The sequence below is a fragment of the Nerophis ophidion genome, linkage group LG08, assembly GCF_033978795.1.
Source record: "Nerophis ophidion isolate RoL-2023_Sa linkage group LG08, RoL_Noph_v1.0, whole genome shotgun sequence".
NCBI classification, from domain to species: Eukaryota; Metazoa; Chordata; class Actinopteri; order Syngnathiformes; family Syngnathidae; genus Nerophis; species Nerophis ophidion.
In genome coordinates, this window is record NC_084618.1 from 19,148,329 (window position 1) to 19,176,086 (window position 27,758).

Genomic DNA, 27,758 nt, shown 5'->3' on the forward strand with positions numbered 1-27,758 from the left:
ATATTACTTGGCAACAGCTGTTTCCAAGGGGGGGGGGGGGTCATAAACAGCCATTGCCCTTATCACAGCACAGTTCAAAGAAAAGGTGCCTGGAGCTTGGGCAGGTCAAGACAAAATCTTTCTGTGGATTACAATACATCAAAGAAACCGACGCCTTCATGTTGCTTCCCATCGCACAAAGTGGAGTTTTACAAGCCTTCTGCTTGGTGGGATCAAAGACAGGGGGAGCTGAACTCAATTTAGCACAAAGTATTGTGATAGCTTAGATACAATTATTCTGAAAGCTATTGCAAGGAATTTAGAGATTTCACCAGCTACGGTCCGTAATATCATCAAAAGGTTCGGAGAATCTGGGGAAATCACTGCATGTTTACAATTATTTTTCAAACATTTTTAAAATTACTTTTTGAACATTTAATCAGTCTACACTGAATTTTTATACTCAGGTTTTACAGTGATTTTTTACACAGATTTTTTTTACACTTAATTTTTACACAGAGGTTTCACAGTAAATTAGAAAAAATACAATGATATTTTTAAACATTAGTTTACCCTGAATTTTTACACACTCTAGTGTTAAAAAAAAAGTGTAAAAAAAAAAAATCACTATAAGACTTAGTCAAAATTCTGTGTAAACTTACTCAAGTTTGAAAGTAATTTTCTCCCAAACATTTTTTACACTTAATTTTGTTTTTACACCACATTTTTTTCATTAAATTTTTACACACTGAATTTTCAAACATTTTTTACACAGATTTTTTTTTTCCTTCACTGAATATTTCTTTTACAATGATTTTATTTTCTTACATTGAACTATTACACACCAAATGTTTTTTGCACTGGATTTTTACATAATACATATTTAAAAAAAAAAATTACACAGATTTTTTGGTCCATATGATTATTTTACACTTGATTTTTGTACACACTGAATTTCGTAACAGGTTTACACGGGTTTTTTTTACACTGATTTTCACACTTAATTTTTACACACTTGTGTTTTACACCAAATTTTAAAACATATCTTTTACACAGATTTTTTTGTACATAAAGCGACACCAATGTGTAAAGGATATCACCACCAGGAACACTTCAGGGAACCACTGTCAGTAGCTACAGTTGGTCGCTACATCTGTAAGTGCGAATTAAAACTCTACTATGCAAAGCCCAAAGCCGTTTATCAACAACACCCAGAAACGCCGCCGGATTCGCCGGGCCCGAGCTCATCTAAGATGGACTGATGCAAAGTTGTGAAAGTGTTCTGACCAGTCCACATTTAAAATAGTTTTTGGAACCGTGGACAAAGAGGAAAAAGAACCAACCGGACTGTTTTAGGCGCAAAGTTCAAAAGCCAGCATCTGTGATGGTATGGGGGTGTATTAGTGCCCAAGGCATGGGTAACTTACACACCTGTGAAGGCACCATTAATACTTAAAAATGTAGGTACAGGTTTTGCCATCCAAGCAACGTTATCATGGACGCCCCTGCTTATTTCAGCAAGACAACACCAAGCCACGTGTTACAACAGCGTGGCTTCGTCGTAAAAGAGACCTCTCTCCCATAGAAAATTATGAAGCTTAAAATACCACATCTGAAACTCCGGACTGTTGAACAACTTAAGTTGTACATCAAGCAAGAATGGGAAAGAATTTTACCTGAAAAAATTAAAAATTGTCTCCTCAGTTCCCAAACGTTTACCGAGTGTTAGAATAGAACAGAATGGACTTTATTGTCATTATATTTGCATATAACAAGATTAAAAACTCCAACTTCAGGTGCAGGAGTGGGAACAAATATGGAGTGAAATAAATAAGAGGTAATAAAGGAAAAAAACTAACAATTGAAATAAACAGACTACTATCCAATAAAATTAATAAGCAATCCTGTACAATATACAAAACACTATAGAAATACAAAATACTGTACAATATACAGAACAAGACAAGAGTACCGAAGTAATAAATAAGTTCAAAGGAAAGGTGATGTAACACAGTGGTGAACATGCCCTTTCCCAACTACTTTGGCACGTGTTGCAGCCATGACATTCCAAGTTAATGATTATTTAAAAAAAAAAAAAAACTAGTTTGTCAGTTAGAACATTAAATATCTTGTCTTTGCAGTCTATAAGTTGAAAAGGATTGGCAAATCATTGTATTCTGTTTTTTCACTGACACTGTTTTTGTTGTTGTCGTCTCACCTGAGCGGGTTCTTGATGGCGATGTATCGGTCCACAGCGATGGCCAGCAGGCTGAAGATGGAGCTCTGGGTCAGCACCAAGACGAAGCAGGCGATGAAGAGACATCCGTGGAAGTCGGCACAAAAACCTGTGCTGGATCGCAACACAAACGGGAGCAAAAAGTGTTAAAAAATACAATCTCTACACAGTATGTCCACTGATGACACACTGCTGTGGGACGGCATTCCGCCCCCCCCAACCAGGACGTGGTGGGTTAGCATAGTCTATTTTTTTCCCCTGGAAACTACCATCCTCGACCTCAGGGCCTATTTAGAAAACACTTTTAGAAACTGGGAATCAAGCTGCCCCGATGTGTCAAACAATAAAATAAAAAAATAAAAATAAAATAAAAAAATACAATTGAAATAAAATAGAACAAATTCGCTCAAACTGCCCCAACATTTTGTACTAGTTCAAAGATCAAACAATAAAATAAAAAAATAAAATATAAATAAAATACATTGAAATAAAATAGGATCAATTAGCTCAAACTCCCCAACATTTTGTATTAGTTCAAAGATCAAACAATAAAATAAAATATAAATAAAATACATTGAAATAAAATAGGATAAATTAGCTCAAACTGCCCAACATTTTGTATTAGTTCAAATATCAAACAATAAAATAAAATATAAATAAAATACATTGAAATAAAATAGGATCAATTAGCTCAAACTGCCCAACATTTTGTATTAGTTCAAAGATCAAAGAATAAAATAAAATATAAATAAAATACATTGAAATAAAATAGGATCAATTAGCTCAAACATTTTGTATTAGTTCAAAGATCAAAGATAAAAAATAAAAATAAAATAGAATTTTAAATAAAATTGAAATAAAATAGAAAAAATTAGCTAAAACTGCCCCAACATTTTGTACTAGTTCTAAGATCAAACTAAATAAAAGATAAATAAATACAATTAAATAAATTAAAATAAAATAGAATAAATTAGCTAAAACTGCCTCAACATTCTGTACTAGTTCAAAGATCAAACAATAAATATAAAATACGAAATATATGAAAATATATATATAAAATAAATTAGCTCAAGCCGCCCCAACATTTTGTATTAGTTCAAAGATCAAACAATAAAATAAAATATAAATAAAATACATTGAAATAAAATAGGATCAATTAGCTCAAACTGCCCAACATTTTGTGTTAGTTCAAAGATCAAACAATAAAATAAAATATAAATAAAATACATTGAAATAAAATAGGATAAATTAGCTCAAACTGCCCGACATTTTGTATTAGTTCAAAGATCAAACATTTTTTTTTTTTTTTTTTTTAATAAAATAGAAAAAATTAGCTAAAACTGCCCCAACATTTTGTACTAGTTCTAAGATCAAACTAAAAAGATAAATAAATACAATTAAATAAATTGAAATAAAATAGAATAAATGAGATAAAACTGCCTCAACATTCTGTACTAGTTCAAAGATCAAACAATAAATTAAAAATACAAAATATATGAAAATATATATATAAAATAATTTTTTTTAGCTCAAGCCGCCCCAACATTTTGTACTAGTTCAAAGATCGAACAAAATAAAATAAACTACCAAAATAAAATACAATTCAATTTAATGACATTATTAAGTCGCCCCAACATGCTGTAGTAGTTCAAAGATAAAACAATATAAAAAAAATAATAATAAAAAAAATAAATAAAAATAATAATAAAATGAAATAAATTGAAATAAATTAGCTCAAGCCGCCCCAACATTTTGTACTAATTCAAAGATCAAACAATAAAATAAAACTAACAAAATTAAATAAAATGTAATGAAATAAATTTAATTTAATTATTAATCAAGCTGCCCCAACATGCTGTATTAGTTTAAAAAAAGAAATAAATAAATACAAATTTAATAGCTCAAGCTGCCCCAACATTTTGTACTAGTTCAAAGATAAAATGATAAAATAAACTAACTAAATAAAATGTAATTAAATTAAATTATTAATCAAGCCGCCCCAACATGCTGTAACTGAACTGTCGGCATGCTAACTTTTTACGCTAATTTTACATTTTTCTCAGCTAATTTTACACTTTTCTTAGCTAATTTTTGCAGGCATACATCTTAGTCATAAAATTTGTTACGTGACACATGCTAGCTGCTACCATGCTAGTTAGCTGTGCTAGCCTTTTTGCTAATTTTGCAACCGTTTACTCCAGAGTCACATAACTAAGTTCTTGCGTAATGTTAACTGTTAGCATGCTAATATTAACATGCTCACTTTTTTTTTGTTAATTTTGCAACTGTTTACCCCAGAGTCACATATCTTGGTACTAACTTTACACTTTTCTTAGCTAATTTTACATTTTTCTTAGCTAATTTTCGCAGTCGTACATCTTACAGTCACATACCTTGTTACATGACACATGCTAACTGCTACCATGCTAGCTAGCTGTGCTAACATTTTTGCAAATTTTGCAACTTTTTACTCCGGAGTCACATAACTTGTTTCTTGCCTATTGTAAAGAATAATAAATACATTTTGATTTAATTCTTCATTTTCGCGTCTATTTTTTCGACGAACAATATTTGTGAAATATTTCTTCAAACTTATGATTCAAATTCAAAAAAAATATTCTGGCAAATCAAGAAAATCTGTAGAATCATATTTAAATCTTTTTTCAAAGTATTCTGAATTTCTGTTAAAATTTTTGTTGTGGAAAATCTAGAATAAATAATGATTTTTCTTTGTTAGAAATATAGCTTGGTCCAATTTGTTATATATTGTAACAAAGTGCAGATTGGATTTTAACCTATTTAAAACATGTCATCAAAATTCTAAAATTAATCTTAATCAGGAAAAAATACTAACGATGTTCCATAAATATATTTTTTTAATTTAAAAAAAAAAAAATCGAATTAGCTAGTTTTTCTCTTTATTTTATCGGTTGAATTTTGAATTTTAAAAAGTCGAAATTGAAGATAAACTATGTTTCAAAATTTTATTTTCATTTTTTTCCCTGTTTTCTTTTTTAAACTGTTCATTTAAGTGTTTTTTTCATCATTTATTCTTTACAAAAAACTTCCGGAAAAGGAAAAAAAATGTACGACGGAATGACAGACAGAAATACCCATGTTTTATATATATATATATATATATATATATATATATATATATATATATATATATATATATATATATAAAGATTTATTTATCAAAGGTAAATTGAGCAACTTGGCTATTTCTGGCAATTTATTTAAGTGTGTATCAAACTGGTAGCCCTTTGGATTAATCAGTACCCAAGAAGTAGCTCTTGCTTTCCAAAAGGTTGGTGACCCCTGGTCTAGACTACAGCTCAGAGTCGTAGAAGAAGTGCGGTCCTTGTAAGATGTTGCAAAGGCACACCTGATGGTGATGGCGAAGGGAATGGCCAGCAGCCCCACGGCGATGTCGGCGGCGGCCAGCGACACCACGAAGAAGTTGGTGATGCTCTGCAGGTTGGAGTTGAGGCAGACGGAGCAGCACACCAGCAGGTTCCCCGCCACGGCCAAGCAGGCGATGAGCAGCTCCAGGCCGATGTAGAGCAGCTGCATGCTTCTGCCGGGGAGGAAGACCTCACTGCTGCTGCCAGCGGGGGGCGGGGCTTGATCCTGGACCTGGTTTCGGGTGAAGCAGGAAGTGGAGGGAAACAATGTGAGCGCTGGACAAACACATTTATCTTGACGGGACGTACACCTCGCCTACCTTCACACGCACAGCTCTGTGGCCGTGTTACCTCCATCTCATCAACCTGATGACTGTTATTATTATTGCTGTTATTACTACATTGTTCTTACTACATTGTTTTTATTATTATGATTGTTAGTACTATTATTAATGTTTTTATCACTATTGTTAGTATTATTGCTTTTGTTATTACTAGTGTTATAATTACTATTATTACTATTATTACTATTATTACTATTTTTATTTGTATTACTATTTTTATTAATATTGTTATTACTATTGGTATTCTCATGATTATATTATTATTACTATTGTTATTACTATTATTACTACATTGTTATCATTTTTTCTTACTATTTGTATTATGTTTTTATTATTATCATTGTTTTTATTACTATTATTACTATTATTAATATTATTAATATTGTTATTTGTATGACTATTTTTATTACTAATACTATTGGTAGTCTCATGATTATTATTATGATTATTAATAATAATCATAATATTACTATTATTACTATTGTTACTATTGGCATTCTCATTATTATTACTCCTATTATACTATTGTTATTACTATTACATTGTTACTATTGTTACATTGTTATTACTACTAATACTATGTTATTACTATTATTATTATTACCATTATTACTATTATTTTTATTACTATTATTATTGTTATTTTGAAATTACAATTATTGTTATTACTATTGGTATTTTCATAATTATTATTACTATTGTCCAACCATCCATCCATTTTCTACCGCTTATTCCTTTTGGGGTTGCGGGAGGGGCTGCTGCCTATCTCAGCTACAATCGGGTGGAAGGCAGAGTACACTCTGGACAAGTAGCGACCTCGTCGCTATTACTATTATTATTACTACTACTATTGTTACTATTACTATTATTGTTATTACAATTATAATTACCATTATTGTTACTAATATTATTATCATCATCATTATTGCTATTATTACTATTACAAGTTTTATTATTACTATTATTATTAATATTGTTTTTATTGTGACTAAAGTCATTATTATTGGTATTATGATTGTTATTGTTATTACTATTATTATCATTGTTATAGTTACTATTGTTACTATTACCATTATTACTATTATTTTTATTACTATTATTATTGTTATTTTTATATCACTATTATTGTTATTACTATTGGTATTTTCATAATAATTATTATTACTATTGTCCATCCATCCATCCATTTTCTACCGCTTATTCCTTTTGGGGTTGCGGGAGGGGCTGCTGCCTATCTCAGCTACAATCGGGTGGAAGGCAGAGTACACCCTAGACAAGTAGCGACCTCGTCGCTATTACTATTATTATTACTACTACTGTTGTTACTATTACTATTATTGTTATTACAATTATTATCATTATTATTACCATTATTGTTACTAATATTATCATCATCATCATCATTATTGCTATTGTTACTATTATTGCTATTATTACTATTGTTATTATTAATATTGTTTTTATTGTGACTAAAGTCATTATTATTGGTATTATGATTGTTATTGTTATTACTATTATTATCATTGTTATAGTTACTATTGTTATCTTTATTCCCATTATTACTATTGTTATTTTAATTATTGTTATATTACTAAAGTTATTCTGTTTGTTATTGGTATTGTATTTTATTTGTATTATTAAAAATAATATGACCATCATTAATATCATCATTATTATTTTATAATTTAGTATCATTACTATTATTATCATTACTAGTAATATGACAATCATTATTAGTACTAATATTAAATGTATTATTAATAATATTAATCCTACTACTATCATTATCATTATTACTATTATTGCTATTGTTATGATTATGATTATTTTGATAAACTATTGTACTGCAACACAATAGAGTTTAACATTTTTGCGATAAAAAGTATAACACATGATAAAAATGTAATACATTCACAGAATAAACTTGTGATACTACTAAATACTTTTGTGTTAAAAAAACCTGTTTCAAGAACATATCAATTTGTAATATTAAATGAATAAAATCATATTATTTGAACTTTAAGAACACAACGTTGTAATATGACTATCATTATTATTATTACTATTATGATTAATTTTACGATTAAGAACCATCTTTTAAATGATTGTACCGCAACAATGTAGTTTTGAACATGTATGCCACAAAATATAAATGATAAAAATGTTATAAACCAGTGATATTATTAAATATGTTTGCGTTAAAAAAGGAAGTTTCAGGAGAAAATATTTGTAATGTGAAAAAAACAACAACCATATTTTAATAAGAAATATAATTATCTACAAAATCTTTGTAGATAATTACAAAAAAGGTGTAAACTAATTTGTAATATGAAGATGAAAAAATGGTAATATCACAAAAATAAAGTTTTACAATTCTGTAAAACTTTGTAAAACATTTTTTAAAATTTTTTTCTGCAAAATAGTCATTTTGCAGAAAAAATAAGCATAAGTTCAAAACAATGTCTTTTTAATCAAAGTCATTTCTGTTATACATGTCTAATAATTGTCACAAAAATGGTAAGACAATAAATTAAAACATTTACAAGCGTAAAGTACATGTCTGATAAAAAATCATTTTTAGTCTTAGTCCATTTTTAGTCTTTTAATCTGAAAAGAAAATGATTGGCGACACGATCAATAACTTCTTTACTTTTATGAGATCATAACAATAACACTTTTGTATTAAACAGAAAGAAAATGTGACTTTCATGCAAATAAAGTTGTATTTCTGCAAGTAACTTAAAGTTACACCATTTTTAATAATCATCACAATTAAATAATAATACAATTGCAATTCTACCAGAAGAACTCCAGTAACTAAAAGTCACATAATAATAATAATAATAATAATAATAATAATAAAGTTGTAATACTGCCAGAAGAACTACAGTGACTTAGTTACACCATAATAATAATAATAATGATGACAATCATCATCATAGTAATAATAAAAAAGTTGTAATTCTGCCGAAAGAACTCCAGTAACAAAGTCACATCATAATAATACTACTACTACTATTAATAAAATAGTATAAATGTGTTGGGTGAATGACAAGAACATCATCATCATGTTCACAGAAGGAAAAAGGCTAAAGAAAGAAAAGATTGTTTGCCCAAGGTGACGATTATTGACGACAAATATGACCTCATTTCTGATCACATGACCAAATCACGCCACTGTGAGTTGTTAACATGATCACTTGCTGACTTATTATTATTATTATTATTGGAACCTAGTCATTCTTTTCCTTTTAGTGACTTATAATAATAACAGTAATAAGTCACTGAAAGGGGGGGTGACTATGTCACAATAATAATAATAATTATTGTGACAGAGTCAACCCCCCCCCCTTTTAGTGATTTATAATTATTAGAACTCAGTCACCCCCCTTTTAGTGACTCACTATTATTATTATTATTATTATTATTATTATGACAGTCATCCTCCTCCTTTTAGTGACTTATTATTGTGACATAATAAATCACTAAAAGGGGGGGTGTCACAATAATAATAATTATTGTGACAGTCACCCCCCACCACCCCTTTAGTGATTTATTACTGGAATGCAGTCACCTCCTTTTAGTGACTTATTATTATCATTATTATTATTGTGACATAGTCATCCTCCTTTTAGTGACTTTTTATTTTATTATTATCATTATTATTATTGTGACGGAGTCATCCTCCTTTTAGTGACTTATAATCATTATTATTATTATTATTGTGACAGTCATCCTTCTCCTTTTAGTGACTTTTTATTATTATTATTGTGACAGTCCTCCTCCTTTTAGTGACTTTTTATTATTAGTATTATTATTATTATTGTGAAAGTCATCCTCTTCCTTTTAGTGACTTTTTATTATTATTATTGTGACAGTCATCCTCTTCCTTTTAGTTACTTTTTATTATTATTATTATTATTGTGACAGTCATCCTCCTTTTAGTGACTTTATTATTATTATTATTATTATTGTGACAGTCATCCTTCTCCTTTTAGTGACTTTTTATTATTATTGTGACAGTCATCCCCCTCCTTTTAGTGACTTTATATTATTATTGTGACAGTCATCCTCTTCCTTTTAGTGACTTTTTATTATTATTACTGTGACAGTCATCCTCTTCCTTTTAGTGACTTTATTATTATTATTGTGAGAGTCGTCCTCCCCCTTTTAGTGACTTTTTATTATTATTATTGTGAGAGTCATCCTCCTCCTTTTAGTGACTTTTTATTATTATTATTGTGACAGTCATCCCCCTCCTTTTAGTGACTTTTTATTATTTTTATTGTGACAGTCATCCTGCTCCTTTTAGTGACTTTTTATTATTATTACTGTGACAATCATCCTCTTCCTTTTAGTGACTTTTTTATTATTATTATTGTGACAGTCACCCTGCTCCTTTTAGTGACTTTTTATTATTATTATTATTGTGTACCCCGCCTTCCGCCCGATTGTAGCTGAGATAGGCGCCAGCGCCCCCCGCGACCCCAAAAGGGAATAAGCGGTAGAAAATGGATGGATGGATGGATTATTGTGTCATCCTCCTCCTTTTAGTGACTTTTTATTATTATTATTGTGACAGTCATCCCCCTCCTTTTAGTGACTTTGTATTATTATTATTGTGACAGTCATCCTCTTCCTTTTAGTGACTTTTTATTATTATTACTGTGACAGTCATCCTCTTCCTTTTAGTGACTTTTTATTATTATTATTGTGACAGTCACCCTGCTCCTTTTAGTGACTTTTTATTATTATTATTATTATTGTGTCATCCTCCTCCTTTTAGTGAATTTTTATTATTATTATTGTGACAGTCATCCCCCTCCTTTTAGTGACTTTTTATTATTATTATTGTGACAGTCATCCTCTGCCTTTTAGTGACTTTTTATTATTATTGTGAAAGTCATCCTCTTCCTTTTAGTGACTTTTTATTATTATTATTGTGACAGTCATCCCCCTCCTTTTAGTGACTTTTTATTATTATTATTGTTACAGTCATCCTCTTCCTTTTAGTGACTTTTTATTATTATTATTGTGACAGTCATCCTCTTCCTTTTAGTGACTTTTTATTATTATTATTGTGACAGTCATCCTCTTCCTTTTAGTGACTTTTTATTATTATTATTGTGACAGTCATCCTCCTCCTTTTAGTGACTTTTTATTATTATTATTATTGTGACAGTCATCCTCCTCCTTTTACTGACTTTTTATTATTATTATTGTGACAGTCATCCTCCTCCTTTTAGTGACTTTTTATTATTATTATTATTATTATTATTGTGACAGTTATCCTCCTCCTTTTAGTGACTTTTTATTATTATTACTATTGTGACAGTCATCCTCCTCCTTTTAGTGACTTACTATTATTATTATTATTGTTATTATTGTGACATAGTAAATAACTAAAATGGGGAGGTGACTATGTCACAATAAGAATAATAATGGCAGCACGGTGATGCGCGGGTTAGTACATCAGCCTCACAATACGAAGCTCCTGAGTAGTCCTGGGTTCAATCCCGGGCTCGGGATCTTTCAGTGTATAGTTTGCATGTTCTCCCCGTGAATGCGTGGGTTCCCTCCGGGTACTCCGGCTTCCTCCCACTTCCAAAGACATGCACCTGGGGATAGGCCCCTCCCACTTCCAAAGACATGTACCTGGGGATAGGTTGATTGGCAACACTAAATTGGCCCTAGTGTGTGAATGTGAATGTTGTCTGTCTATCTGTGTTGGCCCTGCGATGAGGTGGCGACTTGTCCAGGGTGTACCCCGCCTTCCGCCCGAATGCAGCTGAGATAGGTGCCAGCGACCCTCCACGACCCCGAAAGGGACAAGCGGTAGAAAATTAATGAATGGAAGTCACTAAAAGGAGGATGACAGTAACAATAATAATAATAATAATAATAATAATAATAATAAGTCACTAAAAGGAGGAGGATGACTGTCACAATAATAATAATAACAATAATAATAATAGTAAGTCACTAAAAGGAGGAGGATAACTGTCACAATAATGATAACAATAGTAATAATAATAGTAAGTCACTAAAAGGAGGAGGATAACTGTTTCACAATAATAATAATAATAGTAAGTCACTAAAAGGAGGAGGATAACTATTTCCCAATAATGATAATAATGATAGTAAGTCACTAAAAGGAGGATGATAACTGTCACAATAATGATAACAACAATAATAATAATAATAGTAAGTCACTAAAAGGAGGAGGATGACTGTCACAATGATAATAATAATAGTAAGTCACTAGAAGGAGGAGGATAACTGTCACAATAATGATAACAATAATAATAATAATAGTAAGTCACTACAAGGAGGAGGATGACTGTCACAATAATAATAATAATAATAATAACAATAGTAAGTCACTAAAAGGAGGAGGATGACAATGTCACAATAATAATAACAACAACAATAATAATAATAGTAGTAGGTCCCTAAAAGGGTGGTGACTAGGTCACAATAATAATAATAATAATAATAATAAAGTCACTAAAATGTGGGTGACTAGGTCACAATAATATTAATAATAGTAAGTCACTAAAAGGAGGAGGATAACTATGTCACAATAATGATAATAACAATAATAATAATAGTAGTAAGTCACTAAAATGAGGAGGATGACAGTCACAATAATAATAATAATAATAATAATAATAGTAAGTCACTAAAAGGAGGAGGATGACAATGTCACAATGATAATAATAGTAGTAAGTCCCTAAAAGGGGGGTGACTAGGTCACAATAATAATAATAATAATAATAATAATAAAGTCACTAAAAGGTGGGTGACTAGGTCACAATAATAATAATAGTCAAAAGGAGGAGGATGACAATGCCACAATAATAATAATAATTAAGTCCCTAAAAGGGGGTGACTAGGTCACAATAATAATAATAAAGTCACTAAAAGGGGGTGACTAGGTCACAATAATAATAAGTCTCTAAAAGAAGGAGGACTATGTCATAATAATAATAATAATAATAGTAAGTCACTAAAAGGGGGGGGACTAGGTCACAATAATAATAGTCAAAAGGAGGAGGATGACAATGCCACAATAATAATAATAATAAAGTCCCTAAAAGGGGGTTGACTAGGTCACAATAATAATAATAAAGTCACTAAAAGGGGGGTGACTAGGTCACAATAATAATAGTCAAAAGGAGGAGGATGACAATGCCACAATAATAATAATAATAAAGAACCCTAAAATGGGGTTGACTAGGTCGCAATAATAATAATAAAGTCACTAAAAGGGGGGTGACTACGTCACAATAATAATAGTCAAAAGGAGGAGGATGACAATGCCACAATAATAATAATAATAAAGTCCCTGAAAGGGGGGTGACTAGGTCACAATAATAATAAAGTCACTAAAAGGGGGTGACTAGGTCACAATAATAATAAGTCACTAAAAGAAGGAGGACTATGTCATAATAATAATAATAATAATAATAGTAAGTCCCTAAAAGGGGGGTGACTGGGTCACACAGATATTGTGACCTAGTCACCCCCCTTTTAGTGACTTACTATTATTATTATTATTATTATTATTAGAACTCAGTCACCCCCTTTTAATGTCTTGATATTATTATTGTGACCTAGTCATCCTCCTTTTAGTGACTTGCTATTATTATAATAGTCATCCTCCTCCTTTTAGTGAGTCAGTATCATTATTATTGTGACCTAGTCATTGACCTTTAGTCAAACTTTTAAGTGGTTCTTTCAGATCCGACTTTGGTTAAAGAAAATACTTAAAGTTGACATCATTATGACTATTATGACGATTTCTTACCGTGGTTGGTCATGGTTCATGTTCCGTCTGCTGTTGTCGTGGTCTGCAGGCCGGGGTCCTGATCGACTAAGTCCAACACAATCCTGCACCCGCAACAATTCCAACTATTCTTCATCCCTAACAGCAAGCAGACTTGCAGCAAGTCTAAGTGCACGGCAGCAGGACAGAGCAGGAAGGAGAGAAGCACCGAGGGCAGATGTCTCCTTAGTTCCAGTCGGCTGCTCGGCCGCCAAGAGCAGCAAACAAAGCGCGAAGGTGATAAGAACATCCTGCATGTTGTGATAAGAAGAAGAAGGAGCCGTCCATAAAGCACCAAGCACAACTTTAAAATAACATTTTAAGACTTTTTAGTCTCACAAAGAGGACAGCAGAGGAATAATGTCTTCTGGGAATAAAGTTTTACCAATAAAGGGTCTTAATATTTCAAAAGTAAGTCATTCTTTTTAGAGGAATTATTCAGAATTTTACGAATGAAAATGGTGGTAGTACAAACAGGGATGTTTTTAAGATGAAAATGTTTAAATTTTAATTAAAAAAAAAAAAGGGGGTAGCATTTTACTGGAAAAAAGTAATTTTAAGAGAAAAAAATAAAATAAAATTGTATATATATATATGGTCGTAATATTACCAAACATTTCATTATCTTGGGTGAAAAAAATAATAGGGTTATAAAATTGGAAGAAAAGAGTGATCATTTTAAAAGGAAACATTTTTTAATTTAATGGAAAAAGAGGCAAAATATTACGAGAAAGTAAAGGGTTTTAATATTTAAAAAAAATAAGTCATCCTTTTTAGAGGAAATATTCAGAATTTTATGAATGAAAATGGTGGTAGTACAAAAAGGGATGTTTTTAAGATGAAAATGTTAAAATTTTAATAATTAAAAAAAAAAGGGGTAGCATTTTACTGGAAAAAAGTAATAATTTTAAGAGAAAAAAATAAAATAAAATTGTATATATATATATATGGTCGTAATATTACCAAAAATGTCCTTATTTTGGGCGTAAAAAATAATAGGGTTATAAAATTGGAAGAAAAGAGTGATAATTTTAAAAGGAAACATTTTTTAATTTAATGGAAAAAGAGGCAAAATATCAGGAGAAACTAAAGGGTCTTAATATTTAAAAAAATAAGTCATCCTTTTTAGAGGAAATATTCTGAATTTTATGAATGAAAATGGTGGTAGTACAAAAAGGGATGTTTTTAGGATGAAAATGTTAAAATTTTAATAATTAAAAAAAAAAGGGGTAGCATTTTACTGGAAAAAAGTAATAATTTTAAGAGAAAAAAATAAAATAAAATTGTATATATATATATATGGTCGTAATATTACCAAAAATGTCCTTATTTTGGGCGTAAAAAATAATAGGGTTATAAAATTGGAAGAAAAGAGTGATAATTTTAAAAGGAAACATTTTTTAATTTAATGGAAAAAGAGGCAAAATATCAGGAGAAACTAAAGGGTCTTAATATTTAAAAAAATAAGTCATCCTTTTTAGAGGAAATATTCTGAATTTTATGAATGAAAATGGTGGTAGTACAAAAAGGGATGTTTTTAAGATGAAAATGTTTAAATTTTAATAATAAAAAAAAAAAAAGGGGTAGCATTTTACTGGAAAAAAGTAATAATTTTAAGAGAAAAAAATAAAATAAAATTGTATATATGGTCGTAATATTACCAAAAATTTCATTATTTTGGGAGAAAAAAATAATAGGGTTATAAAATTGGAAGAAAAGAGTGATAATTTTAAAAGGAAACATTTTTTAATTTAATGGAAAAAGAGGCAAAATATTACGAGAAAGTAAAGGGTCTTAATATTTAAAAAAATAAGTCATCCTTTTAAGAGGAAATATTCAGAATTTTATGAATGAAAATGGTGGTAGTACAAAAAGGGATGTTTTTAAGATGAAAATGTTAAAATTGTAATAATTAAAAAAAAAAGGGGTAGCATTTTACTGGAAAAAAGTAATAATTTTAAGAGAAAAAAATAAAATAAAATTGTATATATATATATGTATATATATATATGGTCGTAATATTACCAAAAATTTCATTATTTTGGGAGAAAAAAATATTAGGGTTATAAAATTGGAAGAAAAGAGTGATCATTTTAAAAGGAAACATTTTTTAATTTAATGAAAAAAGAGGCAAAATATTACAAGAAAGTAAAGGGTTTTAATATTTAAAAAAAATAAGTCATCCTTTTTTGAGGAAATATTCAGAATTTTATGAATGAAAATGGTGAAATTACAAAAAGGGATGTTTTTAAGATGAAAATGTTAAAATTTTAATAATTAAAAAAAAAGGGGTAGCATTTTACTGGAAAAAAGTAATAATTTTAAGAGAAAAAAATAAAATAAAATTGTATGCATATATATGGTCGTAATATTACCAAAAATTTCATTATTTTGGGAGAAAAGAATAATAAGGGTATAAAATTGGAAGAAAAGAGTGATAATTTTAAAAGGAAACATTTTTTAATTTAATGGAAAAAGAGGCAAAATATTACGAGAAAGTAAAGGGTCTTAATTTTAAAAAAAATAAGTCATCTTTTTAAGTGGAAATATTCAGAATTTTATGAATGAAAATGGTGGTAGTACAAAAAGGGATGTTTTTAAGATGAAAATGTTTACATTTTAATAATTAAAAAAAAAAGGGGTAGCATTTTACTGGAAAAAAGTAATTTTAAGAGAAAAAAATAAAATAAAATTGTATATATATATATATGGTCGTAATATTACCAAAAATTTCATTATCTTGGGAGAAAAAAATAATAGGGTTATAAAATTGGAAGAAAAGAGTGATAATTTTAAAAGGAAACATTAATTTAATGGAAAAAGAGGCAAAATATTACGAGAAAGTAAAGGGTCTTAATATTTGAAAAAATAAGTCATCCTTTTTAAAGGAAATATTCAGAATTTTATGAATGAAAATGGTGGTGGTACAAAAAGGGATGTTTTTAAGATGAAAATGTTAAAATTTTAATAATTAAAAAAAAAGGGGTAGCATTTTACTGGAAAAAAGTAATAATTTTAAGAGAAAAAAATAAAATAAAATTGTATATATATATATATGGTCGTAATATTACCAAAAATTTCATTATTTTGGGAGAAAAGAATAATAAGGGTATAAAATTGGAAGAAAAGAGTGATAATTTTAAAAGGAAACATTTTTTAATTTAATGGAAAAAGAGGCAAAATATTACGAGAAAGTAAAGGGTCTTAATTTAAAAAAAAAAAGTCATCTTTTTAAGTGGAAATATTCAGAATTTTATGAATGAAAATGGTGGTAGTACAAAAAGGGATGTTTTTAAGATGAAAATGTTTACATTTTAATAATTAAAAAAAAAAGGGGTAGCATTTTACTGGAAAAAAGTAATTTTAAGAGAAAAAAATGAAATAAAATTGTATATATATATATATATATGGTCGTAATATTACCAAAAATTTCATTATCTTGGGAGAAAAAAATAATAGGGTTATAAAATTGGAAGAAAAGAGTGATAATTTTAAAAGGAAACTTTAATTTAATGGAAAAAGAGGCAAAATATTACGAGAAAGTAAAGGGTCTTAATATTTAAAAAAATAAGTCATCCTTTTTAAAGGAAATATTCAGAATTTTATGAATGAAAATGGTGGTGGTACAAAAAGGGATGTTTTTAAGATGAAAATGTTAAAATTTTAATAATTAAAAAAAAAGGGGTAGCATTTTACTGGAAAAAAGTAATAATTTTAAGAGAAAAAAATAAAATAAAATTGTATATATGGTCGTAGTATTACCAAAAATTTCATTATTTTGGGAGAAAAAAATAATAGGGTTATAAAATTGGAAGAAAAGAGTGATAATTTTAAAAGGAAACATTTTTTAATTTAATGGAAAAAGAGGCAAAATATTACGAGAAAGTAAAGGGTCTTAATATTTAAAAATATAAGTCATCCTTTTTAGAGGAAATATTCAGAATTTTATGAATGAAAATGGTGAAAGTACAAAAAGGGATGTTTTTAAGATGAAAATGTTAAAATTTTAATAATTAAAAAAAAAAGGGGTAGCCTTTTATTGGAAAAAAGTAATAATTTTAAGAGAAAAAAATAAAATAAAATTGTATATATGGTCGTAATATTACCAAAAATTTCATTATTTTGGGAAAAAAAAATAATAGAGTTATAAAATTGGAAGAAAAGAGTGATAATTTTAAAAGGAAACATTTTTTTATTTAATGGAAAAAGAGGCTAAATATGAGAAAGTAAAGGGTCTTAATATTTAAAAAAATAAGTCATCCTTTTCAGAGGATATATTCAGAATTTTATGAATGAAAATGGTGGTAGTACAAAAAGGGATGTTTTTAAAATGAAAATGTTAAAATTTTAATAATTAAAAAAAAAAGGGGTAGCATTTTACTGGAAAAAAGTAATTTTAAGAGAAAAAATTTAATAAAATTGTATATATATATATATATGGTCGTAATATTACCAAAAAATTCATTATCTTGGGAGAAAAAAATAATAGGGTTATAAAATTGGAAGAAAAGAGTGATAATTTTAAAAGGAAACTTTAATTTAATGGAAAAAGAGGCAAAATATTACGAGAAAGTAAAGGGTCTTAATATTTAAAAAAATAAGTCATCCTTTTCAGAGGATATATTCAGAATTTTATGAATGAAAATGGTGGTAGTACAAAAAGGGATGTTTTTAAGATGAAAATGTTTACATTTTAATAATTAAAAAAAAAGGGGGTAGCATTTTACTGGAAAAAAGTAATTTTAAGAGAAAAAAATGAAATAAAATTGTATATATATATATATATGGTCGTAATATTACCAAAAATTTCATTATCTTGGGAGAAAAAAATAATAGGGTTATAAAATTGGAAGAAAAGAGTGATAATTTTAAAAGGAAACTTTAATTTAATGGAAAAAGAGGCAAAATATTACGAGAAAGTAAAGGGTCTTAATATTTAAAAAAATAAGTCATCCTTTTTAAAGGAAATATTCAGAATTTTATGGATGAAAATGGTGGTGGTACAAAAAGGGATGTTTTTAAGATGAAAATGTTAAAATTTTAATAATTAAAAAAAAAGGGGTAGCATTTTACTGGAAAAAAGTAATAATTTTAAGAGAAAAAAATAAAATAAAATTGTATATATGGTCGTAATATTACCAAAAATTTCATTATTTTGGGAGAAAAAAATAATAGGGTTATAAAATTGGAAGAAAAGAGTGATAATCTTAAAAGGAAACATTTTTTAATTTAATGGAAAAAGAGGCAAAATATTACGAGAAAGTAAAGGGTCTTAATATTTAAAAATATAAGTCATCCTTTTTAGAGGAAATATTCAGAATTTTATGAATGAAAATGGTGAAAGTACAAAAAGGGATGTTTTTAAGATGAAAATGTTAAAATTTTAATAATTAAAAAAAAAAGGGGTAGCCTTTTATTGGAAAAAAGTAATAATTTTAAGAGAAAAAAATAAAATAAAATTGTATATATGGTCGTAATATTACCAAAAATTTCATTATTTTGGGAAAAAAAAATAATAGAGTTATAAAATTGGAAGAAAAGAGTGATAATTTTAAAAGGAAACATTTTTTTATTTAATGGAAAAAGAGGCTAAATATGAGAAAGTAAAGGGTCTTAATATTTAAAAAAATAAGTCATCCTTTTCAGAGGATATATTCAGAATTTTATGAATGAAAATGGTGGTAGTACAAAAAGGGATGTTTTTAAAATGAAAATGTTAAAATTTTAATAATTAAAAAAAAAAGGGGTAGCATTTTACTGGAAAAAAGTAATTTTAAGAGAAAAAAATTTAATAAAATTGTATATATATATATATATGGTCGTAATATTACCAAAAAATTCATTATTTTGGAAGAAAAAAATAATAGGGTTATAAAATTGGAAGAAAAGAGTGATAATTTTAAAAGGAAACATTTTTTAATTTAATGGAAAAAGAGGCAAAATATTACGAGAAAGTAAAGGGTCTTAAAATTAAAAAAAATAAGTCATCCTTTTTAGAGGAAATATTCAGAATTTTATGAATGAAAATGGTGAAAGTAAAAAAAGGGATGTTTTTAAGATGAAAATGTTAAAATTTTAATAATTAAAAAAAGAGGTAGCATTTTACTGAAAAAAGTAATAATTTTAAGAGGAAAAAAATAAAATAAAATTGTATATATATATATATATATATATATATATATATATATATATATATGGTCGTAATATTACCAAAAATTTCATTATCTTGGGAGAAAAAAATAATAGAGTTATAAAATTGGAAGAAAAGAGTGATAATTTTAAAAGGAAACATTTTTTAATTTAATGGAAAAAGAGGCAAAATATTACGAGAAAATAAAGGGTCTTAATATTTAAAAAAACAAGTCATCCTTTTTAAAGGAAATATTCAGAATTTTATGAATGAAAATGGTGGTGGTACAAAAAGGGATGTTTTTAAGATGAAAATGTAAACATTTTAATAATTAAAAAAAAAGGGGTAGCATTTTACTGGAAAAAAGTAATAATTTTAAGAGAAAAAAATAAAATAAAATCGTATATATGGTCGTAATATTACCAAAAATTTCATTATTTTGGGAGAAAAAAATAATTGGGTTATAAAATTGGAAGAAAAGAGTGATAATTTTAAAAGGAAACATTTTTTAATTTAATGGAAAAAGAGGCAAAATATTACGAGAAAGTAAAGGGTCTTAATATTTAAAAAAAGAAGTAATCCTTTTTAGAGGAAATATTCAGAATTTTATGAATGAAAATGGTGGTAGTACAAAAAGGGATGTTTTTAAGATGGAAATGTTAAAATTTTAATAATCAAAAAAAAAAGGGGTAGCATTTTACTGGAAAAAAGTAATAATTTTAAGAGAAAAAAATAAAATAAAATTGAATATATATATATATATATATATATATATATATATATGGTCGTAATATTACCAAAAATTTCATTATCTTGGGAGAAAAAAATAATAGGGTTATAAAATTGGAAGAAAAGAGTGATAATTTTAAAAGGAAACTTTTTAATTTAATGGAAAAAGAGGCAAAATATTACGAGAAAGTAAAGGGTTTTAATATTTAAAAAAAATAAGTCATCCTTTTTTGAGGAAATATTCAGAATTTTATGAATGAAAATGGTGATAGTAGAAAAAGTGATGTATTTAAGATGGAAATGTAAAATTTTAATCATATGAAAAAAGGGTTATAAGTTTGGAAGAAAAGAGTGAATTTTAAAAGGAATTATTTTTTAATTTAATGTAAAAAAAAGCAAAATATTACGAGATAAAGGTAATTATTTTTACAGGAGAAAAAATGTATTATATTCGTAAAAGGGGTAAAATATTACAAGAAAAATGTAATCATTTCAGAAGGAAACATTAAACATTTAAATAAAAAAGGGGCATACATTTAGGAGGAAAAATATTTGGATTTCATGAAAAAAAAAGGTGCATATTATTACCCCCAAAAAAGTCATATTTTTTTGTATAAAAACAGAAAGTAGTATCACAAAAAAAGTCATAATTTCAGGAGAAAAAATAAATCTATAAAAGGGTCATAATTTTACCCAAAAATATTTTAGGAAATTTTTTTTTTTTAAATGTTATAAAAAAAGGGTCGTAATAGTGGAAGAAAATAGCAATTATGTTAAGAGGAAATATTTTTGATTTAATGGGAAAAAGGGCAAAATATTACAAGAAAAAAAAATATTTGAGGAGAAAAAAATTATTTCAATTCGTAAAAGGGTCAAAATATTACGAGAAAAAAGGAATCATTTCAGAAGGAAAAATTTAAAATCTAAATAAAAAAGGGGCATACATTTAGGAGGAAAAATATTTGGATTCCATGAAAAAAGGTGCATAATATTACTCCCAAAAAGTCAATTTTCAGAGGAAATATTTAGATATGTATGAAAACAGAAAGTAGTATCACAAAAAAACTCATAATTTCAGGAGAAAAAAAAAATCTATAAAAGGGTCATAATTTTACCCCAAAATATTTTAGGATTTTTTTTTTTTTTTTAAATGTTATAAAAAAGGGTCGTAATAGTGGAAGAAAATACCAATTATGTTAAGAGGAAATATTTTTGATTTAATGGGAAAAGGGGCAAAATATTACAAGAAAAAAAAATTGATAAAAAAATGATTTCAATTAGTAAAAGGGTCAAAATATTACAAGAAAAAAAAATTTGAGGAGAAAAAAATGATTTCAATTCGTAAAAGGGTCAAAATATTACGAGAAAAAAGGAATCATTTCAGAAGGAAAAATCAAAAATCTAAATAAAAAAGGGGCATACATTTAGGAGGAAAAATATTTGGAGTTCATGAAAAAAGGGTGCATAATATTACCCCAAAAAAATCAATTTTAAGAGGAAATATTTAGATATATGTATGAAAACAGAAATTAATATCACAAAAAAAGTCAATTTCAGGAGAATAAAAAAAAAAAATCGATAAAAGGGTCATAATATTACCCAAAAATATTTTAGGATAATTTTCTTTTTAAATGTTAAAAAAAAAAAAAAAAGGGTCCTAATAGTAGAAAAAAAGAGCAATCATGTTAAGAGGAAATATTTTTGATTTAATGGAAAAAGGGGCAAAATATTACAAGAAAAAAATATTTTTTAGGACAAAATATTATTTCAATTTGTAAAAGGGTCAAAATATTACCAGAAAAAAATATTTTTTAGGAGAAAATATTTAAATTCGTAAAAGTGTCAAAATATTACGAGAAAAAATGAATCATTTCATTAAGAAAAATACAAATTTTGATAAAAAAAAGGGTAATAAATTTAAGAGGAGCAATAATCACCTTGGGAGGAAAATGATTTTGATTTTATGGAAAAAAGGTGCATAATGCATAATATTACCCCAAAAAGGTAATCATTTTGAGAGAAAATAATAAAATTTGTATGAAAACAGAAATATCACGAAAATGTCATAATTTCAGGGGGGGGGGGGTCTATTAAAGGGTCATACAATTACCAAGAAAAGATAATTATTTTAGGATATATATTTTTTTAATGTTATGAAAAAAGGGTTATATTAGTAGAAAAAAAGAGCAATCAAGTTCAAAGGAAATATTTTTGATTTAATAGGAAAAGGGGCAAAATATTACAAGAAAAAAATATATTTTTTGAGGAGAAAACTTATTTCAATTCGTAAAAGGGTCAAAATATGACGAGAAAAAAATAATGGTTTCAGAAGGAAAAATACAAATTTTGATTAAAAAAATAAAGGGTAATAAATGTAGAGAAATAATAATCACCTTGGGAGGAAAAATATTTAGATTTTATGGGAAATAAGGTGCATAATATTACCCCAAAAAGGTAATCATTTTGAGAGAAAATATTAACATTTGCATGAAAAAAGAAATATCACAAAAATGTCAATTTCAGGGGAGGAAAAAAAAACTATTAAATGGTCATACAATTACCAAAAAAAGATCTTTATTTTAGGGTATACATTTTTTTTAATGTTATGAAAAAAGGGTTGTATTAGTAGAAGAAAAGAGCAATCAAGTTCAAAGGAAATATTTTTGATTTAATAGGAAAAGGGCAAAATATTACAAGAAAAAAATATTTTTTAGGAGAAAATGTTTCAATTCGTAAAAGGGTCAAAATATTACGAGAAAAAAATAATTTCAGAAGGAAAAATACAAATTTTGATTTAAAAAAAAAGGGTAATAAATTTAAGAGGAACAATAATCACCTTGGGAGGAAAAATATTTGGATTTTATGGGAAAAAAGGTGAATAATATTAGCCCAAAAAGGTAATCATTTTGAGAGAAAATATAAAAATTTGTATGAAAACAAAGTAGTACCACAAAAATGTCATAATTTCAGGGGAAATAAAAAAATATATATCTATAAAAGGGTCATAATATTACCAAAAAAAGATTAATATTTAAGGATATATTTTTTTAAATGTTATGAAAAAAGGGTCATATTAGTAGAAGAAAAGAGCAATCATGTTAAAAGGAAATATTTTTGATTTAATGGAAAAAGGGGCAAAATATTACGAGAAAAAAATATTTTTTAGGAGAAAATGTTTCAATTCGTAAAAGGGTCAAAATATTACGAGAAAAAATGAATTATTTCAAAAGGAAAAATACAAATTTTGATTAAAAAAAGGGTTATGAATTTAAGAGGAACAATAATCACCTTGGGAGGAAAAATATTTTGATTTGATTGCAAAATATTACCTCAAAAGGGTAATAATTTTGAGAGAAAATATAAAAATTTGTATGAAAACAGAAATATCACAAAAATGTCAATTTCAGTGGGAAAAAAAATCTATTAAAGGGTCATACAATTACGCCAAAAATATTTTTAGGATATATATTTTTTAAATTTTATGAAAAAAGGGTCATATTCATAGAAGAAAAGATCAATCATGTTAAGAGGAAACATTTTTGATTTTATGGGAAAATGGGCAAAATATTACGAGAAAAAAGTAATCTTTCCAGAAGGAAAAAATATATATATAAATAAAACAGGGTAGTGAATTTAGGAAGAAAAACATTTGAATTTTATGAAAAAAAAAATACAAAAAAAGGTGCATAACATTACCCCAAAAAGTGATTTTAAAAGGAAAATTTAAAAAAAAAGAAAAAAAAAAGACGGTAATATCAAGAAAAGAAAAAAAAAATAAAACAAGACAAAGTAATTATTTTAAGAAAAAATATTTCGATGTTTTTCACAAAAAGGGTCACAATAGTAACATAAAAATTTAAGGGGGTAAAATGTGGAATTTCATGAAGAAAAAAAGCATAATCAGAAAAAAAAAACAATTCATAAGTTTAAGAGGAAATAATTGGACTGTCATGAAGAAAATTAATTATAATGAGAAAAACATTCATAATTTTAAAAAGGAAATATTCGGAAATTTATGAAGAAAATCATAAGAGAAAAAAAGTCATTATTTCAAGAAGAAATATGTTAGGACTTGGTCACGGTGTTGACCCCAGAATGCAGAGACGGTAGGCAAGATATAGTCCAGAAAAGGAAAGTCTTTAATTAGGTTAAAAAAGGTTAAGAAGAGGTGATGTGGCAGAACCACACGATATAGAACTTAGACAACAGGCAGGAAACAGTCAGGGGTGGGCAAGGGGAAGCGGAAGGTTCCGGGCACAATGAACTAAGGAAAAGTCCACCAAAGATATCTCCTCCACCTCAGGGAGGACAGAAAAAAACACACACAGAGGTTTGGGGAGTAATTAGGGAGGAAATAAACGTACCCGGACTTGGAGGTCCAGCAAACACGGAAGGAACCGGAAACAACGAGCAGCGAGGCCCAGCTGTCTGAAATAGTGCAAGAACTGATTAGCAACAGGTGTGCCGAGGAAGCTGGAACTGAAGAGAAAGCACACCAGCGGAAATGCAGCCACAAAATCAAAAGGAAGGCATGAGAACACCAAAACGTAGCAAAATATTTGGAAAATTATGAAGAAAAAGCTCATGATATTATTATATTTTTTCGTATTTTATGGGAAAAAAATATTGTTACAAAAAATGTATATATATTTTTAAGAAGAACACTTTGGAATTGTTTTAAACAAGGATAATATTGCAAGAAAAATATGAATAATTCTATAATAAAATATTTTTATAGGAAAGAGGTCAAAACTTTCGGAAGTAAAATGTCAAATTTTGTGGGAAAAAATTTGCTAATTTATGACCTGATTTTCAGAGATTGGGACATTTTTGAGAGATGCCGTCGTATTTTGAGTTCAAGTTGTAGTTTTTTGTGGAAAAAAAGTCATATTATACATAAAAGTGGAATACAAATTTTGAAAGGCAATATTTGGAATTTTATGAAGAAAATAATCATAATAATAAGAAAAAAAGGAATTATTATAAAAGGAAATATCTAGAATATTATTAAGAAAATAATCATAATAAGAGAAAAAAGGAATTATTATAAAAGGAAATATCTGGAATATTATTAAGAAAATAATCATAATAATTAAAAAAAATCATAATTTTAAGAGGCTATATTTGGAATATTATAAAGAAAAGAGTCATAATAAAAAGACAAATAAAGTCATCAATTTAAGAGGAATTATTTGGAATTTTATGAAGAAAAGTGTTAAAATAATACTATTTTAAGAGATAATATTTGGATTTTTATCAATAAAAAAAGTCCCAATTGTAAGGGAAAATAATTAGAAAATTGTGAGAAAAGTGTCATAATAATAAAACAAAAAAGGTCATAATTTTAAGAGAAAATATTTGGAATTTTGTGATTAATAGATAGATAGATAGATAGATAGATAGATAGATAGATAGATAGATAGATAGATAGATAGATAGATAGATGGATAGATAGATAGATAGATAGATAGATAGATAGATAGATAGATAGATCGTGCTTTATTGATTCCTTTTCCTGAAGGAACTCTATTTCTATCTTTCACAAAATGAAATGAAATGAAAATGATGAAAAAACATAATAATCAGAGAACAAAATCATAATTTTAAGGGGAAATAATCAGAATATTATAAAGAAAATAATCAAAATAAGAGAAAAAAGTTGTTTTAAGAGGAAATATTTGGAATTTTATAAAGAAAAGTGTCATAATAATAAGGGATTAAAGTTATTATTTTACGAGGAAATATTTGGACTATTAGGAAGAAAAAAAATCATACTATTAAGAGAAAAAAAATCATAATTTTAAGAGGTAATATTTGGAATTTTATGAAGAAAAAAGCATAATAGTCAAAGAAAAAAATCGTCATTTTAAGTGGAAATAATTTAAATTTTATTAAGAAAATAATCATAACAAGAGATTCAAGTTATCGATGTCGTCGTATTTGAATAACAAAATAATGTTGTTGGTTATTTTAGAAAAAAACTCATATTAAGAGTAAAAATAAAATAAAAAATGGGGTTATTAAGGGAAAAAAGTCGTAATTTTAAGAGGCAATATTTGGAATTTTATGAAGAAAAAAACAATAATCACAGAATATTAAGTGGAAATAATTTTAATTTTATTAAGAAAATAATCATAATAATATGAGATTAAAGTTATCGCTGTCATCATATTTTGATGAGAAAATAAAGTTGTAATTTTTTTTCTTTTAGAAAAAAGTCAGATTCTGAATAAAAATAGAATAAAAATGGGGTTAATTTTGTAGAGAAGGTTCATCAATTAATGAAAAAAAATCTTAATTTTAAGAGGTAATATTTGGAATTTTATGAAGAAAAAAGCATAATAATCAAAGAAAAAAGTCGAAATAATTTTAATTTTATTAAGAAAATAATCATAATAATAACAGATTAAAGTTATCGCTGTCGTCGTATTTTGATGGGAAAATAAAGTTGTAATTTTTTTTTTTTAGAAAAAGTCATATTCTGAATAAAAATAGAATAAAAATGGGGTTAATTTTGTAGAAAAGGTTAAAAAAAAAAATCATAATTCTATGAGACATACAAAAAAATATTTGGGGGGGATTCAATTCGTCTTAATATTCGTATCTATTTAAAATTAATAATTTAACCGGAAAAATATTAGAAAAAAGTAATAAATTAAATTACTTTTGTGATTTTATAAAAATAAATTTTACAAGAATCTAATATCAAAACTGTGTGTGTGTGGGGGGATCGTTATTTTAAAATAAATTCTTTTTTGATTTATGAGAAATTGTTAGCAAAAAGTCATAAATTAAATTATTTTATTTTATTTTATTAATTTATTTTATTTTAAAAGTCTATGAAAAAATATTTTACTGGAAAAAGTATTGTAATTTATGAGAAAGTCAAATATAAAAATAAAAACATTTTAAAAATGTTATTAGAAAAGAAAGTAATGCAAAATATTGTAATTTTAAGAGAAATAATATTCATTCAATATTAATTTGTAGTACTTTTATCAGATTAGGATAACCCTTTTTCAGAAAAAAGTTGTGATATAAGGGGGAAAAAATTAATTTTTTTGAGAGAAAAAAATTATGAAAATAGTCATAAAGTTACATGAAT

The 27,758-nt window shown here is 26.9% G+C and overlaps 2 protein-coding genes across 3 annotated transcripts in view; both read right to left on the reverse strand.

Moving 5' to 3' along the window:
• The window catches only part of adora2ab (adenosine A2a receptor b), a 22,361-nt gene extending 8,439 nt beyond the window's left edge, over positions 1 to 13,922 (reverse strand). The window contains exons 1-3 of the mRNA XM_061907952.1: positions 13,777 to 13,922; positions 5,604 to 5,854; positions 2,198 to 2,329 (exon numbers count right to left, since the gene is read on the reverse strand). Of these exons, the coding sequence (XP_061763936.1) occupies positions 2,198 to 2,329; positions 5,604 to 5,791 (320 nt within the window). The 5' untranslated portion in view covers positions 5,792 to 5,854; positions 13,777 to 13,922. The remainder of the gene's footprint in view (positions 1 to 2,197; positions 2,330 to 5,603; positions 5,855 to 13,776) is intronic.
• Positions 13,912 to 27,758, reverse strand: part of LOC133557475 (breakpoint cluster region protein-like) — a 143,653-nt gene continuing 129,806 nt past the window's right edge. The window contains exons 24-25 of one of the 2 annotated variants that reach the window (XM_061907950.1): positions 25,018 to 25,081; positions 13,912 to 14,045 (exon numbers count right to left, since the gene is read on the reverse strand). In XM_061907950.1, the coding sequence (XP_061763934.1) occupies positions 13,981 to 14,045; positions 25,018 to 25,081 (129 nt within the window). In that variant the 3' untranslated portion in view covers positions 13,912 to 13,980. The remainder of the gene's footprint in view (positions 14,046 to 25,017; positions 25,082 to 27,758) is intronic. The other variant, XR_009807776.1, reaches the window with a different exon arrangement.